Genomic DNA, 16,835 nt, shown 5'->3' with positions numbered 1-16,835 from the left:
GGTCTGAATTCGGGGCAGATCTATTTCATCACCTGGTTGCAAAGGGACTCACAACCAATTGAAAGTTGATGATGCTGGGATGCTGACAGAATTAGTCTTATTATAAAACCACTTACTTCATTTCTCCACAAGCTGATAGTTGGGTTTTCATCAAGAAATCATAATATGCAGGAAAATAAAATCTTATTCCTACAGCATTCTTAGATGATTCTAACCTTAGAGGCATCTTAGAAATAACGTTGGCTATACCAATGCAGCAACAAAGGGCAAGAAAGGATTTCCTCTCCCTTGAAATTAGTTGACAACCAAGGTGCAATACAGAGGAAGTAACAACAAAGAGCATCTCACAACTGTCACTCTCTGACCCCTGGATTACTCTCACAAGTAGTTTTTTTTTTTTATTGAGTACCAGCAATTTGCCAACCAACCAATCCAAAACATTTAAAGAGTGCCAACTATGTGCCAGCCACCCCATAGAGATTATAAGGCAAAAAAACAAGAATCCCGCCCCTCAAACATTCTATTTGGGGAGAGAACATGTATACAATCAATCAATCAATAAGAATTTATTAAGAATTTACAGATCTTTAAGCTTACAGGGAAATGAATAAAAGCAAAAAAAAAAGTCTCAGATCTTAAGGACTTATCATTCTAATGTGGGAGATAATCTATAGGTAAATTGGTATATATGGAGTGTTACAAAAGTCTTAGTATTATTAAAGCTTACATGTGCATTAACACTTTGCACAGTCTATGAAAGAGAAATACAAGAGTAAAATTAAGGTTCTTTTGGACAGGAAGAAAAAATATGGGGTATTCCAAAGTCAGTGAAATGTTAAGCTCATAATTTCTTAAATGATTCTGATACTTCTATTCCATGTGTCATTCATTCTTACAGAGTTTTGCTGTAAGTGTCATTGCCCTGATTATGTTTTCTCTCATTTTAAAAAAGAATTGGGAAAACATTTCTGAACTAGGAATTTTAATCCTACCTCTTCTTTTGATTGATTGTGTGTCCTTAAGAAAATCCCTAATTTATCTGTGACTTTCTGCAATAATGAGTGGTAGATTAAGGGGAACTACTTGGTACCATTTGAAATAAATAAATGTTAATTTGAAAAGAGAAGCACCAGCATGTGGGGGAGAGTTCTTGTATAATATGGAGACAGATTGTGAAGGATACTAGACATTCTGAGAGTTGGAAATGAAGAGGAAGAGCATTCTAGGAATGTGGGATGTCTTGTGCAAAAGGGGGGAGGGAGAGAGAGAGAGACAGAGGCAGAGACAGAGACAGAGACAGAGAGACATATGACTCTGATACTTCTAGTCTATATATCATTCTTATAAAATTTTGCTGTATCTGTCATTGCCCTGATAATGCTTTCTAACATTTAAAAATAATAGGAAAACATTTTTAATAGAGACAGAGATAGAGAGATAGAAAAGGGAGATGGAGACAGAAGGAAACAGAGGCACAGAGATAGAAAAATGCACAGAAACAGAGACTTAGAAAAGGAGAGATAGAGGCACAGAGGGAGACAGAGAGAAAGAATGAAAAGGGGGAGGCAGAGGGAAAGGGAGAAAGAGAGGCTGTGTATTAGGAATAACAAGGAGATTGGTGCTGTGGAAGACACAAAAGACATATCAGTCAGGTTGGCCTTTTATGTTCTCAGAAGTAAGAAGAAAAAAGATACTGAGGCCAAGGCAACTAAAAATGGATAAATCTATTTTAAGGCCTAGCTCTTCTTTTAGCCAGCTTCAGACTTCCTCCTTGATCATCTCTTTCTTCTCACTCTGTCTTCAAACTATCTTTTACAATCAACCCATAAGTCAAAACCATTATCTAGCACTAATCAACACTAACCACACTGGCCAGATATCTCCACAGAAGTTTGTATTGACTTTCTCACCAGGAAAAAGGCTAATTGAATTTGTGTGAGGCCTTGAGTGAGTGATTTCCACAAAAGCAAAACTACCTTCCTTTGAAGAGCTTCATCAGACAAAAAAAAGACTGTGCAAAGCTTTGACCTTCTAACAGATGGACTCTTAGCTTACATTTTGTTTTTAACCTTGTTTGGTAGCTGATATTGAACCTAGAACTTCTGTTTTCATTATGTCATTTTCTGCCTTTTTTTACTTTGGCACTATTCATAATAAATGACCTTGGGAATTTCTAATTCTGGGAACCTCTCCTCTATATTTTGAAAATAAATTTTTATTGATATTTTCTGTATATCACTCTAATTATCCCAAGTAACCCTACCCTTCATTGCCCTCAACATTTGTTAAAATCCCGCCTTCCCTCACCTAATAAAATCTTACTGTCCAATTGGGTATTCTCATAGCTCATGTGTTTCTTACTTCTCAGTCAAGATGTATCCAAAACATAATAAATAAAAATTCTTTTATAAGAGGTTATAGAAAAATGGCATGACCCAGTCTTGTACATATATCTGAATATGTATGTGTCTGTATTTATGGATATACATATGCATAAAACTCTATGTATGACTATATATAAAATATATACATGCAATACAGGTACACATAGAGAGTATCCCTTAAGTCTGTGTTGTTCAGTTTTAAGGTATAAAAACTTTTCCCTATTTTTCCTATATTAAAATATATATTATCTGATATGTAATAGATGGAATAATCACATGACATAGAATTAGGCATCACAATAGCATACATGATATATACAACATGCACATATAAATATATAATATGTGATAAAATTATTCAGGATATATAGTATATAATGTGTGATGGAATATATAGCAAATACTTCTATACTCTGACATTATATCAGATCTTATTTTATGTGTGACATGTCTTACATTTCAGAGAAGATACATGATTTGTAATATATCATGTGATATATAAGCTTTAATATAAAACTTAACAAAGATTTATGGGATACTGTATTACAAATGATGCTTATATTACATATTATAATTTATATCGAATACATTATATACCACACATATTGTCTACAATGTGTACTCACATGCCCATATTAACATACATATTCATATGGGAAGAGAACATGTATGCATATAATCAATCAATAAGCATTTATTAAGAATTCACAGTTCTATACACCTACAGGGAAATGAATAAAAGCAAAAAATTTAGTCTCAGATCTTAAGAAGTTATCATTCTAATGTGGGAGACAATCTACAGGTAAATTGTTATATATGGAATGTTCCAAAAGTCTTAGTATTGTTAAAGCTTACAAGTGCATTAACATTTGGCATAGTCTATACACAAGAAATACAAGAGTAAAATTGAGGTTGCTCTGGAGAGGAAGAAAAAAATATAGGGTACTCCAAAGTCAGTGAAATTTTAAGTTTATAATTCTTATGTATATACATATATCATCATCAATCTCTATAATCTAAAATCTATTCATCTCTATCCATTTCTAATTCCCTCTATTTGCCCATCTATCTATCTGGTCAATTCTTTTATCCATCTATTCAAGACTTGAACAAAATTGCCACATTTGACTTTCACAGCAGCCTCTGCTTTTCTCTCTCCTTTCTCCTCCTTGTACTCCCCTCTCTTCAACCCACACTCAGATTGCCCCAATTCTCCCTAGTAGGAATCCCCACCCTATTGCTAGATCTGCCTTCCTTGGAAGAGTTCTATCAGATCACCGATTTGGATATACAAGGAATCACAGCTGTCCTCGAGCTTTAGCCTACTCATTTTATAAAAGAGCAAATAGTCCTCAGAGAGCAGAAGTAATTTACTTTGTCACAGAGATAATAAGCAAAAGAGATGAGAATCGAACTTGAGTCTTCAGACTCCAAATGCAACCAAACTACTTTTACTTTTTCCTTGTAGCTTCAAGAGTACTGACTACAGAATGAAAGATCCAAGGTGACTTCAAATCCTGGTTCTTCTACTTTTGTTACTTGAGCAAATGAATCACTTAACTTTAAGAAGCCTCAGTTTCACCATTTGTCAAATTAAGAGGTTATATTAGATGACTGACTGCTTAGGTCCTTTCCAGTTCTAAGTCTATGACCCTAATATCCTTTCCTGGAATAGTAACAACAACAAAACAGGATCTGACTAAACAGATTCATTCTAAAGCAGAATGACTCAGAGACTTAATCTATCTAAAGGTATTTGCATTTTAAAAGAGGACCTTTTTAACCAAAAATAAATTCCTAATTTGTGGACTTTCAGACTTGAAAGAGAGTGAATTGAGGAATTTCAGCTGGGGTGGGGGGGGTGTCTGCCAAGATCTTAAATCATTCCATGCAGGGCAATTACCACTCTGTCACCGCATACAGCCAAGCAGTATATAAATTCAATCAGAATAATATAAACCCTGGGGATATTACTAAAGAAAAACATTTCTAATTATTTCAGAACTTTTGTACTTCTTAGGTACATTGTAAAGATATGAATAATAAAAAAAAAGAGTGGGCTTGCATTTCTTTGTGAAAAGGTTACATGTTACAGAAAACTCCATATTCTGGAAAATTTTTAAAGATACTAATGATGCACACCAGATTTTTGAAAATAAACTTATCCCTTGCTAGGGAAACAAGTATCTTTAAGAATGGTTTAATTTAGCTCTGCCCATCCTGTAGGGTATTAGAAAAGAAATATTAGCTAGCTAGCATTAGTGTAGCTCTGGTTTACAAAGTTGTTTACATGGGTTATCTCATTTAATCCTCACACTAACCTTGTAAGGTAGGTCATATTGTGGTTCCCATTTTATAGCTGAAAAAACTAAGGCTAAGAGAAGATAAATGAGTTGAACATAGCCTATTAAGTATCAAAGGCAAGATTCAAATTCAGGTTTTCCTCATTCCAAGTCTATCTCTTTAGCTGTTCCATAAGGTAATACATATGTTTTGTCAGAAAAGCTTTCCTTTTGCAAAACTCTAAGTAAATGAAGATAAATTTCAATAGGATGTCTTCATTTCTTCAATTATTTCTTGGGTACCCAATTCCATAGTCCTATTTGCTTTGTTGCCTTCCTAATTCAATGCTTTCATGTTACCTACCTTTAACCATCCAAGGTTCTATCATTGCCTATCTCTTCTATAGCTCAGCCTCAAGGTATTAGAAGAAATAATCTGATAAACTAATCTGAGCAAATGAAAGGTCCCAAGCAGAACTGCAAAAGGACCTTGGGACTCAGATTTCTCCTGGAAGAATTTGCCATTCAGTGTTTGGTGCTCCTGTGATTATGAGTACAAATCCTGGAGGTTATAAACTCCAGTCAGAGGTAAATAATTGAGGAGAGCACAGGTCCTTGAGCAACGTATAATGTTCCATCAGAAAGATAGAGTTTTGTTTGGGGGGAAGATGAAGTAGCCCATTTTAGTTGAATTGAAGCATATATATGAAGGAGGGCAATGTGAGATAGGGCTGAAATTTTTGTTAGAGCCAGAATACAAAGAATTCTGAAGGCCCAGTTAGCTAAAGGATTTCAATTTCATTCAGTAGAGATGCAAAGCTGTAGAAGGGCTTGGAACATGATCAGAAAACCAAGCCCCCAAAAGGTCTTGCCCAAAGTTCCATAGTATTAATTCGAGGAATCAAGACTCTCAAACTACTCTAGGGCAGTGCTCTTTCCACCTGATGAAAAAGCATAGCTGACCTCTCTTTGCTGTAGTTTTCTGCCAAAGCTACACACCTACCTGGGTGAGTAATAACATGTGAAATATATTGGCTAAGTCTAGGGCAGGAGTGTTGGCCAGGGTGCTGAAGCAAGGAGTTGGAATTAGGAGCATGACTAATTTAATAAGCTTTTCCCTTCTTCACCTCTTTCCCTCATTTATTATGATTTTTTTCTTCCATTTAAAAAAACATTTTTATTTAAAGTTTTGCCTTCCAAATTCCATGCTTATCTCCTTCAATTTCTCCCCTCCCCCAAAGGCAGATAGTATGCTTCCTTTCATCATTAGTCCTTTGGGATTGTCTTGGATCATTGTATTGCTGAGAATAACAATCATTCACAATTCTTCATCAAACAGTATCACTATTACCATGTAGAACATTTTCCAGGTTCTGTTCACTTCATTTTGCATCAGTTCATGTAAGTCTTTCCAGATTTTGCTTGTAATGGCATAATATTGCATTTCATTTCAAATATATGCCACAGCTTGTTCAGCCATTCCCCAATTGATGGGCATCCCATTGATTTCCAATTCTGAACCACCACAAAAAGAGCTTTAAGATAGATTCTTTCTTCCAGAGGTTAGAAATGGGTAGAAGATTCAGAGTTATAAGAATTCTTAGAGGACCTTCAATCCAACCCCTCCTTTTAGAGATAAGAAAACAGAATCCTAGAGAGGTAAAGTGATTTCCATAAAGACATCTAGTAAACTAGTTTCACTGACTCAAAATTCAACTTTCTTTTCAATGTGCCAAGATTGTTTGTCTTTCATTCCTCACTCACTTCCTTCATTTATTCATTTTGATAAGATACTACAGGAACTCAAATTCTTTTTTTTTTTGGAGGGGAGGGAGTAGGGAGAAGATGAAGTATGTTGAGTGTGTGCTGTTGAGAAAAAGTAGATGTAGGGGTCTGGAAAATCCTCTGGTGGCATAAAATTAAATAGATGTTAGATATGTTCTGCATAAAATATTCATAAACACTTAATATAATACATATAATAGATTTATATTTAATAGCAACATAAATAGATATTATATACACATACTTATATTAATTATTGTGTTAGGCTATGCACAATTATTCAAATTTAAAATAACTAAAACATGACTAAAACATTAATATCCCAAGCAGCATTTTTCTTATGGCTATTAATGTCAAGTTCCAATCCTGTTTTGGGGATCTTAGTTTCTTTAACTACAGCTTGAACAGATGACTTCCAGTTGCATTCTTCTATGATTCTATGCAAATTCTATGATTTTGTTAAGAACATTTTTTTTAAAAAGTAGGAAAGCAGAGAGAAAACAATAATAAATCAGATGAATGTTCTAACTCTAATGTCGGTGGGTAACATTACAAAAAATGATCCATATAAGAAAGACTTTTTTGGCAGCTTTTCTCACTCCAGTTTTATTTATTATGTTAGCCTTGAACCTATAAGATAGTTGTGGTTTTCTTTTCTTGCAATTCATTGAGAATGTGCATCCTAGAATCGGGACCATGTGCTGTTCATTGACAACAAGGGGTGTGTGGCAAACAGTAGAATCACTTGTGGTTATGCAGAAATGCAGCCATAGCCATTCAAGCAGAGAAGCCCCTGGTTGCCAATTTTTGTCCTAATCCAAATGCCCACCACCCACTTTGGAGATATGGTGCCAACTCAGTTTCCTCCCCCCCCCCCCCCCCCCCCCGGCCAGATAATTGGCTTCCCTTCTGCTCAACTTTGTGACCTCCCAGCTTTAGAGAAAACTTCTGGCTCTGGGAAACTGGCCCAGGGAGATCTTGGCCTCATTCACTCTGGTGAATGGCAAAGAGTAACACTTTATTTGACACTTAAAAAGAAGCCATTTAATTCCTACTGATATTTCCTGTCATATTTAAAAAAAGGAAAACAAAATGAGCAACGGAGAGAGTCTGGCTATAGGAGAAACTGGCCAAGACCACTGAATCTGCACTGCTCTGGCCTGGATGTTCCTCCTTGGGAAGCTTTCAGCCTGTTTCCCCCGATCGTTTCCCTGCCTTTCCCACAAAGATTTTGCTGCTACTTTTGAAAGGGCCCTCCTGTAACTAAGCACATGCACATGAGGTTAGCATGGCTGATTTCGGGTTTCTGGTCTGAGCCCCTGGCTACTCTCCCAAGGGAATTTCCCTCAAAAATCACCCAGCACTCGGAGGGCATTTCAAGAAGGAAGTAGTGCCCGGGGGGGGGGGGGGGGCTGAAGCAGAGTTCTAGAAGGTGAACCCTTCCAGCAGAGGCCACGGCTGACTCAGTGGCCCCCTGCTCATGGGTCACCTTTCTGTTTTCCCGAGGTGCCCCATGAGCCTTCTCCAGCATACCAACGTGTAGAGATAAAGAGGACTGAGTGAATTTGGGGAGATCTTGGACTCTCTCTGCAAGGCAAGGCTAGCCGGGCGTCTGCCAGCGGCGTGGACGCCCGGGAACCTGAAGCCCTTTGACAGACGCACATCCCCAGGTCGGGTGGCAGCTACTCTTCCCAGGAAAGGGGGGCGTTGGGGAGCCCTTGAGCGCCCCGCCTCGGAGGGGGGGAAGGAAGCAGAGGCCGCACGCCCCCTCTCCCCAGGGCCCACGCCCACCCCGCCTCCCCCCGGGCTGGCCCCGGCCGCCCCGCGCCCCGCACTCACCCGCTGCTGGGGCCGCCGGCCGCTGACGGCCAGGGCGGCCGCCGACGCGGCGCTGTGCCGGAGCTCGGCCGCCCCGCCGGGTCTCAGCAGGCTGCGCGTGAACCTGCGGGTCCTCTCTCCGGCCATTTGGCCCCCGGGACCGGGCGGAGCGCGCAGCTGGAGAAGAGGAGGCGCGCCTCCCGCCCGCAGAGCCTCTCAGGAAGCGGAACTCGGCGCCCCCCCAACTGTCTAGGGGCGGTTTTCCCCTTTCCCTCTAGCTCCCCCTCCGCTCGGGCTGCAGCCGCCTCCCCCGCCTCTGCGGCTTTGCCGAACTCCCCGGCCCGCTCCGGGCTCCCCGGCTGCGCCCCAGGTGGGGCAGGCTGCGCCCCTGGGCGCCCGAGGGAAGGCGCGGGCGCCCGCCCCCGCCCGCCCCTCCGACCGGACCCTCACTGGCCGCGCTGCTCTGACCCGGCCTTTGGGGGCTCGTTCCCCTTAGGGCTCGGGAGCCGCGCGATGGCCCCGAGACAGGGGGAGGAGAACGGAGCGGCTGCTCCCCCAGGCTACCGCGCCCCGCTTTTCAATGCATTTGCCGTACGCTGGTCACTGCTTCCAGGGGGTCTGAACTTCAGCGCTCTCCGGAGCTCTCGGGGTAAATGCGGGCGAGACTTGCCGTATCGGACTAGATCTGCCCTTCAGCACACTCAGAAGCGTCTCTGAGGCCCTCTAGAGAAGGCTTTGTGAGCCCGGGAGAGACCTCCTGGGACCTCTCTGCTAGACCTGGAGTCAAGAAACTTGGGTCCTTGAGAAGTTACTCAGTGTGGGATAGGAGCAAGACTCCGCTTCCCCAAGGGCCTTAATGATACTCGCAGCTACCCTACTTCAGGCTTTCCCGCTGGCTTTCTAGGACTCCTTCCTGCCTTTAGCTATTTCCTTCTTATATTCTAATGGCATCCTATATATGGCATAGCGATTTCATTTATCTATCTATCTATCTATCTATCTATCTATCTATCTATCTATCTATCTATTTAAATATTTAATTGATTTTATTTATCTATTACTTATTTACTTAATTTACTTATTTATCTATTACTTATTTACTTAATTTGCTTATTTATCTATTCACTTATTTATTTATTTTATTTATCTATCTATGTATCCATCTATGTATCCATCTATGTGTGGATCTATGTATCCATCTATGTATCCATCTATCTATCTATGTATCTATGTATCTATTTACTTATTTTACTTATTAATTAATTCTTTTATGTATTTTGTTTTTTGCAAGGCAATGGGGTTAAGTGGCTTGCCCAAGGCCACATGGCTAGGTAATTATTAAATGTTTGAGGCCAAATTTGAACTCAGGTACTCCTGACTCCAGTGCCAGTGCTCTATCCACTGGGCTACCTAGCCACCCCATCTGACATATCTAAATGAAACTTAGTGATCTCCTTTCCTCAAGCCACTAATACTGCTGGGGTAGTTAGGTGACTCAGTGAATAGAGCACCAGCTTTGGAATCAGGAAGTGAGGAGTTCAAACCAGACTCAGACACTTACTAGCTGTGTGACTCTAGGCAAATCACTTAACCCTGATTACCTCACATCCAGGACCATCTCCAGTCTTCTTCTTTTTTTTTTTTAAGGTTTTTGCAAGGCAAATGGGGTTAAGTGGCTTGCCCAAGGCCACACAGCTAGATAATTATTAAGTGTCTAAGACAGGATTTGAACCCCGGTACTCCTGACTCCAGGGCTGGTGCTTTATCCACTATGCCACCTAGCTGCCCCCAGTCTTCTTGATTCCTATCTGACCTTGGACCCTAGATGACTTCAGATGAGAAAGGAGGAGGCAGTTAACTCCCTCACTCAAATCCAGTTCATGTGCTGTCATGGCATTACTTCCCTGATGTCATTGTCTTCTTCCAGAATGAAGGACAAATATCATCATCATCAACACTGCTCCCAACTTTTTCTTTTTTGCTTTTTATCACCTATTTTACAACCTTAGAGTTATCTACCTCTTTCTCAGCCTCATCATAATCACTTATCAAGGTTTCAGTATTTAACTTTCATAATCTCTACTATTTCATTTTTTTCTATAAGTATGATAATTTTTCCCCCCGGCTCTGGCCCTTGTCATCTCTCTCCTGTATCAGTACAATGATCTCCTAATATCCTTCATGCTATCAATTTTTCTCTAAAACAATTTATCTTCTGAAAAGCTCCCAAAACAATCTTCTTAAAAATGATACTTTATGAGGTTTCTAGAGTCAGCCAGATTCAAGACTAGGTGGTTGTGATCTCATTGAGGCCTGGCACATAGCAGGCCAAGAATAAATGCCTATTAACTACTTGGTCTGATTTACATCTAAGTTTTGTGGTATCAAATCAGAAATGGATTGTCCTTTCTTGATCCCCACTCCCCTTTTCATATCATGTTATGTCCAGTCAAATCTCAGCCTTGGATCATTCCCACCACTCATCACCTTCTCACCTACACACAAGGGACTTAATGAAAATGTAAAAAAAAAACATGCAATGGTTTTGACTGAGTCCCCCACAGAAGATTTATGTACATAACCTCAACTGGGCCCTCACTTCTGATAGACATTCCTACTATTTGTAATCTCTTTATCAATTCACTATCTACAGTGGCTCTTCCAAACCTTTCATTCAGATTCAAACTTCCCATGGCTTGCCTTCTCCTTTTCCCTTCTCTTATTTCACCTGGGAACTTTACCTTTCTTATATTTTACAGGAAAAATTGAGACTATTCACCATGGACTCCCTCTTTTCCCTTGCCCTCATCTCCTTTCACTCAAGTATGTACTTTACCTTTCTCTTCCTTCACCTCTTTTTCACAGTATGATGTGAACTTCCTCCCTACTAAGGCTAATCCCATTCCATGATGATCCCATTCCATCCATCTCTTCCAACAGATTGCTTCCTTTGTCATTTACACTCTGACTTATTTTCAGTCTCATCTCTACTGGCTCATTCCCTAATGCTTACAAATGTGATCATGTCTCCTCATCCTGGAAAAAAAAATCCTCCCTTGGTCCTCCCATCCCTGCTATCATTCTATATCTTGTAGCTAAATTCATCAGAAAAAAAGACTTTCTTCTAAAATTGATGCCTCCACTTGCTCTCCTCTCTTTTCTTAACCCCTTATAAGCTAGATTCTGACTTTATCATTCTCCCAGAACTACTCTCTCCAAAGTTAAAAATCATCTTTTAATTGCCTCTTAAGGGATTTTCCTAAAGTAAAGGCCTAGTCATTTCACCCTCCTACTTAATAAACTCAAGTGGCTACATTTCACCTCTAAGATCAAACACAGAATGCTCTGTTTGCCTTCAAATCCCCTTAATGAATCAATTTCCTCTTACCTTCTTTTTATTCTGCCACACCTATTCTTTGATTCAGTGACACTGGATTTTTAGTCTTTCCATTAATAAGACACTTCATCTCCTGACTCAGATATGTTCTCTGTCTCCATGTCTAAAATCTCTCCTTTCTCTGCTCCAACTGCTGACCTCTTTAATTTCCTATAAGTCCAACTCAAATCTTACCTTCTATAGGATCCTTTCCCCAACCCTCACTTCCTATCTGTTAATTATTTTCTATTTATTCTGCATATTGCCCACTTGCTTTGTAAACATTTGTTTGCATGTTTTCACACCAATTGGAATATAAATTCCTTGAGGTCAATGACTTGTCTTTTCCCTCCTTTTTTTTTTTGCTCCTGGTACAGGTGCTTAATAAATGTTTATTGACTGATACCTGTGGGTTGCATTTTGATTTAGAAAAACCACAAATTAATATTGTTTATGTTGTGTTGTATTTTTATTTATTTGTATTAATTATTTCCTGATTCCATTTTATTCTGGTACAGGATTAGATCAGATTAATTCTCAAATTTAGGCAAGGATGATCAATCCTTTCCCTCAGTGTACCAAGGTATTTTCAGTACATAAACAACATCTACTAGTCCCAAGTTAGTAAGAACAATTAATTAAAATAGAAGAGACAGGAAACTTCTTCTTTCTCACTATCTAGATATCAGGAAACACAGAACAATTTTCCAGAGCCAAAATCCAACAAGCAAACTGAACCCTGACTTTGTCATAACAGCAATCCTTTCTGCTCACCCTCTGGATGATCTAACCCTCTGGAAAAATCATGTCATTATTGCATTGCTCCAACCAGCACCAAGTGTTCTCTGAACTTGAACATGAATTCCTACTCTATCCATGTTCCAATCTTGAAGGTTGACTATGAATCAAACTTGTCTCACTGTTGCTGTTGACCTTCATTGTCAGGGATACAACTCCCTTTGTAGCCATTGGAAAAAGTGCTAAAATCACTATACTGCCTTGGGTACCCCACAAGGGGCATGGCCCCGGCGCATGTGTCCAGATCCCTTCCTTACTTATAAATCATTTCCCCCTCTTTGAAATTAAATTTATTTGATTCCTGACTCTTTTATCTCTAGGCTACATTGTTTGGCTTCTACAATCCACAGACTAGAGGCCTGTTCAGTCTACCTGACAGCAATTTTATGAAACCAAGAGTCACCCAAACAATGGTCTTGTGTTACCAGCTTTCTGAGATCTGCCTTTTTCTGTTCCCAAATGATGACTTGTTGGATGTACCACTTGTCTTAGAACACAGTTTGAGAAATTTTCCTGGGAAGCAAAATTTTCTAGTTTTAGGTCTGAAAGCAATAATACTTTGATGCAGATTGACTTATTAGCTGTCCCCTAGAACCAAAGAGACTAAGAGAGTGTTCATCCAGGCCTGAGAGCAAGGCAACCTGAAAAACAATTATTGAATAGATTAAAAAACACAAGGCAAATATTTGTCACCTATAGGAAACATTCCTAATATCTAATGATGCAAATACATTTGACATGATAAAAAGACTAAAATGTGCAGTGTTTGAGTTAATTCCAGAAAATCTGGAGTTATGGTATCCTTAGTAATAATATGTAATAATATGTTGAAAAATAATATGTAATAACATGCTGAAAAATACCACTGACAGAGACAACTACATCTCTTAGTCTACTCTGACCCAGTTTAGAGAAACAGGATGGGTTTCCCTCTGGCTCAGTGGATACAAAACTAGAATTGAGAATCAGAAGGACCTGTATTTATATCCTGCTCCCAACACTCACTAAACACTTCTAAATCCAAATCTTAATTTATATCTATGCCCCTCCACCAATTTCCCTATTTCTGTTGATGGCACCAAGCCATCTTCCCAGCCACAAAGATTCAAAATGGCCAAGTCATTATTGCTTCATCCCCATGTCTTTGTAGATGCCAAGTTCTACTAATTTAACTTTCACATTTCCTGAACTCTTCCCTCTTCTCATTCCTACTACTATGCTTTACAGCAATCAGATCCTTGCCAACTTTGGCCTGAACAGTCCTAATATCATCTTGGTTCATCTACTTGCTGTCTTATTCTATTCATAATCTTTTACGATTCATTCTTCTCATGACAACCAAGATAATTTTGTTTTGAAATTTTTTTCATCATGAATGTAACAATCACCAGCAAATAGAAACATTTCAAAATACAGAGATTAACAGGAAAGAAGATTGGATAAGAAACTGAGATCTTTTCTTGTACTTCTGCAATTTGGGGTTTGTCTTCTCTATATTTTAAAAAATGTTTTGTGGATGCTTTTTTATTTTACATTTCTCTCTCTACACCCTGCCTCTCTTTTTTCTCCTCCATTGGAGCCCTCAATTGTTTTTTTTTAAATTTTTATTTATTTAAGGTAATAGGATTAAGTGACTTGTCCAAGGTCACACAGTTAGGCAGTTATTAAGTGTTTGAGGCTGAATTTAAACTCAGGTACTCTTGACTCCAGGACAGGTACTCCATCCACTGTACTATCTAGCTGCCCATGAACCCTCAATTGTAACAAAACAAATCAAATTGTGTGTCTAAATTGTGTTTCTTGTTCTGTACCTCTACTTATCACTTCTCTGCCAAGTGGTGGGTGGCATACTTATTCATCAGTCCTCTGAAGGAAGGATTGGTCACTGATTTAATCAGAGCTCTGAAATTTCTGAAATATTAACCCTAACACAGTGGGAAATTTCCAGTCACTTGTTTTCTTTGGGAATAGACCACTAATTCCTTGGTTTGGCATTCAGGGCAGTTCACAGTCCGATTTTAACTTGACTTTCTAGTCTACTTTCATAATATTTTCCCTTCATGCACTCTATGCTCTAACTAAAATGAACTTGACTCTTGTTTCTCACCACTTTGAATTCATGCTTAGAATGTACTCCCCTTAATCTATGATTTTAAAAAGCCTTTCACTTTGTTCAAACTTTAGCTTAGATTCTACTCCTTTCTAAAAGCCTTCTATGTTCCTCCAGTTCATAATAAGGTCCTCTCCCTCTACTAGTTTCCAAATTACATAGAATTCTTTGTCTACATGTTTGCTTTAAGAATAAAATAATACTTGGTATTTTAATGTACAATAATATATCACTTTCACCCAGAATAGTGATAATCATTTTTTTTACTTTGAATTCTTAGTAACTAGGATAGCATCATGTACATACAATAAATATTTATTTACTTGAATTAAAAGAGCAACAGGGGAAGGATGAAGGTTGAAGAAATGGAAGTTTGGGAATACCTAAGATAAATTTCACCTCCTTCAGAAATGTTCAACAGGATGGTATAATGGGACTTGGAATCTAGGACTAGACTTGGAACCTTGCTAGTTGTATGACCACAGTATGTAACTTAATTTCTCTAATCACTGTTATCTATAAAATAGGAATCAATAAGAATAAGATGTAAGTGAGTTAACATTTGTAAAGTGGCTAACCTATGAATTTCATTATTATTGTTGTTGCTGTTGTTAATTATAGTAGTAGTGGTAGTGGTAAGGGTTATGGTAGTGGTGGTGGTAGTGGTAACAAACAGTGGCAGCAGTTCATTGGTCATAATATTTTTATAGATTTTGGTACTTTAGCTTGTCAGTACCTTTTCAATTCTCTTATCTTTTGTACGTTCTGTGAATATCACTACCATCATCCCAATAATCCACGGCCATCTTTGACTCCTTCTCATAGATTCCACATCTGATTAGTTTTCATATCCTAACAATTCTACCTCCAGAATATCTTTCATGTGGATTACAACCAGAATCTTAACTGTGGTGGAGATAAACAGAACCTTACCTCAGAATTTTAAATTAAAAATATGCTAACAGTACTTGGAAACTTTCATTTCCATCTACCAGTTGACTGAACAAGTTAAGTTCCTCCCCTACTTCCCTATTCTCCACCCTTTCCCCTGTTTTCAGTCTCTCTCTCTCTCTCCTTCTAATTCATCCTACATATTTTTACCAAAGTCATGGGATTTGATTGCTCAAGAACTTTTCACTGTCTCCTATTTCCTACTAAATAAAGCCTGAACATTACAGTTCAGAATATGACTCTTCCCCATCCACAATGACTCCAACCCTGCCTTTCTAATATTATCATGCACTACTAGTCTTCTCTCAAATACTCTATGTTTCAATCAGACTAAATTAATCACCATATCCCAAACATACCCCATGTTTTCCTATTTTTTGCCCTTTCTCATACTTTGTCTTATAAAATCTAGAATATACTTTCTTGTACCATTTTCACCTGTAGATTCATGATGCTACTTTCTCAACAAAATCTTCCCTGTTCCCCCTAGTTAGTGATCTCTTCCCTAAGTGTTCTCCTGACACTTTTTTATGTGTTCCTCATCTATGTGGCAAGGTTTCTTGATATTGCGAATGTTATTATTCCCTCCAAGAATGCTGAAGGCATTGTGTTAAACCTTGAAAAAATATTAAAATCCTATGATATCCTGTCCAGAGGATCTAAGTTAGTTTCTCCAATATGGTTTTGCCTTTATGACTTACTACAGCAATTTACTAACCTTAAAGTGCCCTATATTGTGCATGTCAATTGTCATTGTCATCATCATCATCATCATCATCATCATCATCATTATCATGGTTGAAAGCATATGATTAAAAATTGGGCTAATGAGTAAACATTAAAAGGTTTTGAGTTATGGAGTTACATATCTTACCTGTACATTAGGAAGACTAATTGCTCAGTAATGTGTAAAATGGATTATATTTGATAAGAAAAGATGAGAGCAAAAGATAATGGTTAAGAAACAATCACAGTAATCCAGGTGAAAAGACATGGGTGCCTGAACTACATGCTGAGAGTGAGTATGGTGAAGAGGGAAGACTATAAAAATATTCTACAGTTAATAGCAGAATCTGGGGTTTGATTGGATAATAGAGTTAGGGAAGAGAAAAAATAAAGATGTTATAATAGGTGAAATTAGCATTTCATGAAAAATAGTGATGGTATTAGCAGAAATAATAAGGCAGAGAAGAAGAGATGATTTCAGGGAAAGATGGGGAGTTAGTGGTAAGTTTGAGGAAAAATGCTTATAGTAATAAGCAAGATAGAACTAGGGTAGGGTTTAGGGGGAAAGACAATAAGTTCTGTTTTGAATATATTGAGTTTAAAAT

The 16,835-nt window shown here is 38.5% G+C and overlaps 1 protein-coding gene across 1 annotated transcript in view; it reads right to left on the bottom strand.

Annotated features, from left to right (window-relative positions):
- The window catches only part of DOCK10 (dedicator of cytokinesis 10), a 392,886-nt gene extending 384,470 nt beyond the window's left edge, over window positions 1-8,416 (bottom strand). The window contains exon 1 of the mRNA XM_074192737.1: window positions 8,291-8,416. Coding sequence (XP_074048838.1) covers window positions 8,291-8,416 — 126 coding nt within the window. The remainder of the gene's footprint in view (window positions 1-8,290) is intronic.
- Window positions 8,417-16,835: the final 8,419 nt, after the last annotated feature.

Source organism: Macrotis lagotis, chromosome 6 (assembly GCF_037893015.1).
Source record: "Macrotis lagotis isolate mMagLag1 chromosome 6, bilby.v1.9.chrom.fasta, whole genome shotgun sequence".
NCBI lineage: Eukaryota > Metazoa > Chordata > Mammalia > Peramelemorphia > Peramelidae > Macrotis > Macrotis lagotis.
The sequence above is the reverse complement of the archived record's forward strand: the minus strand, read 5'-3'. Positions and strand labels throughout refer to the sequence as shown.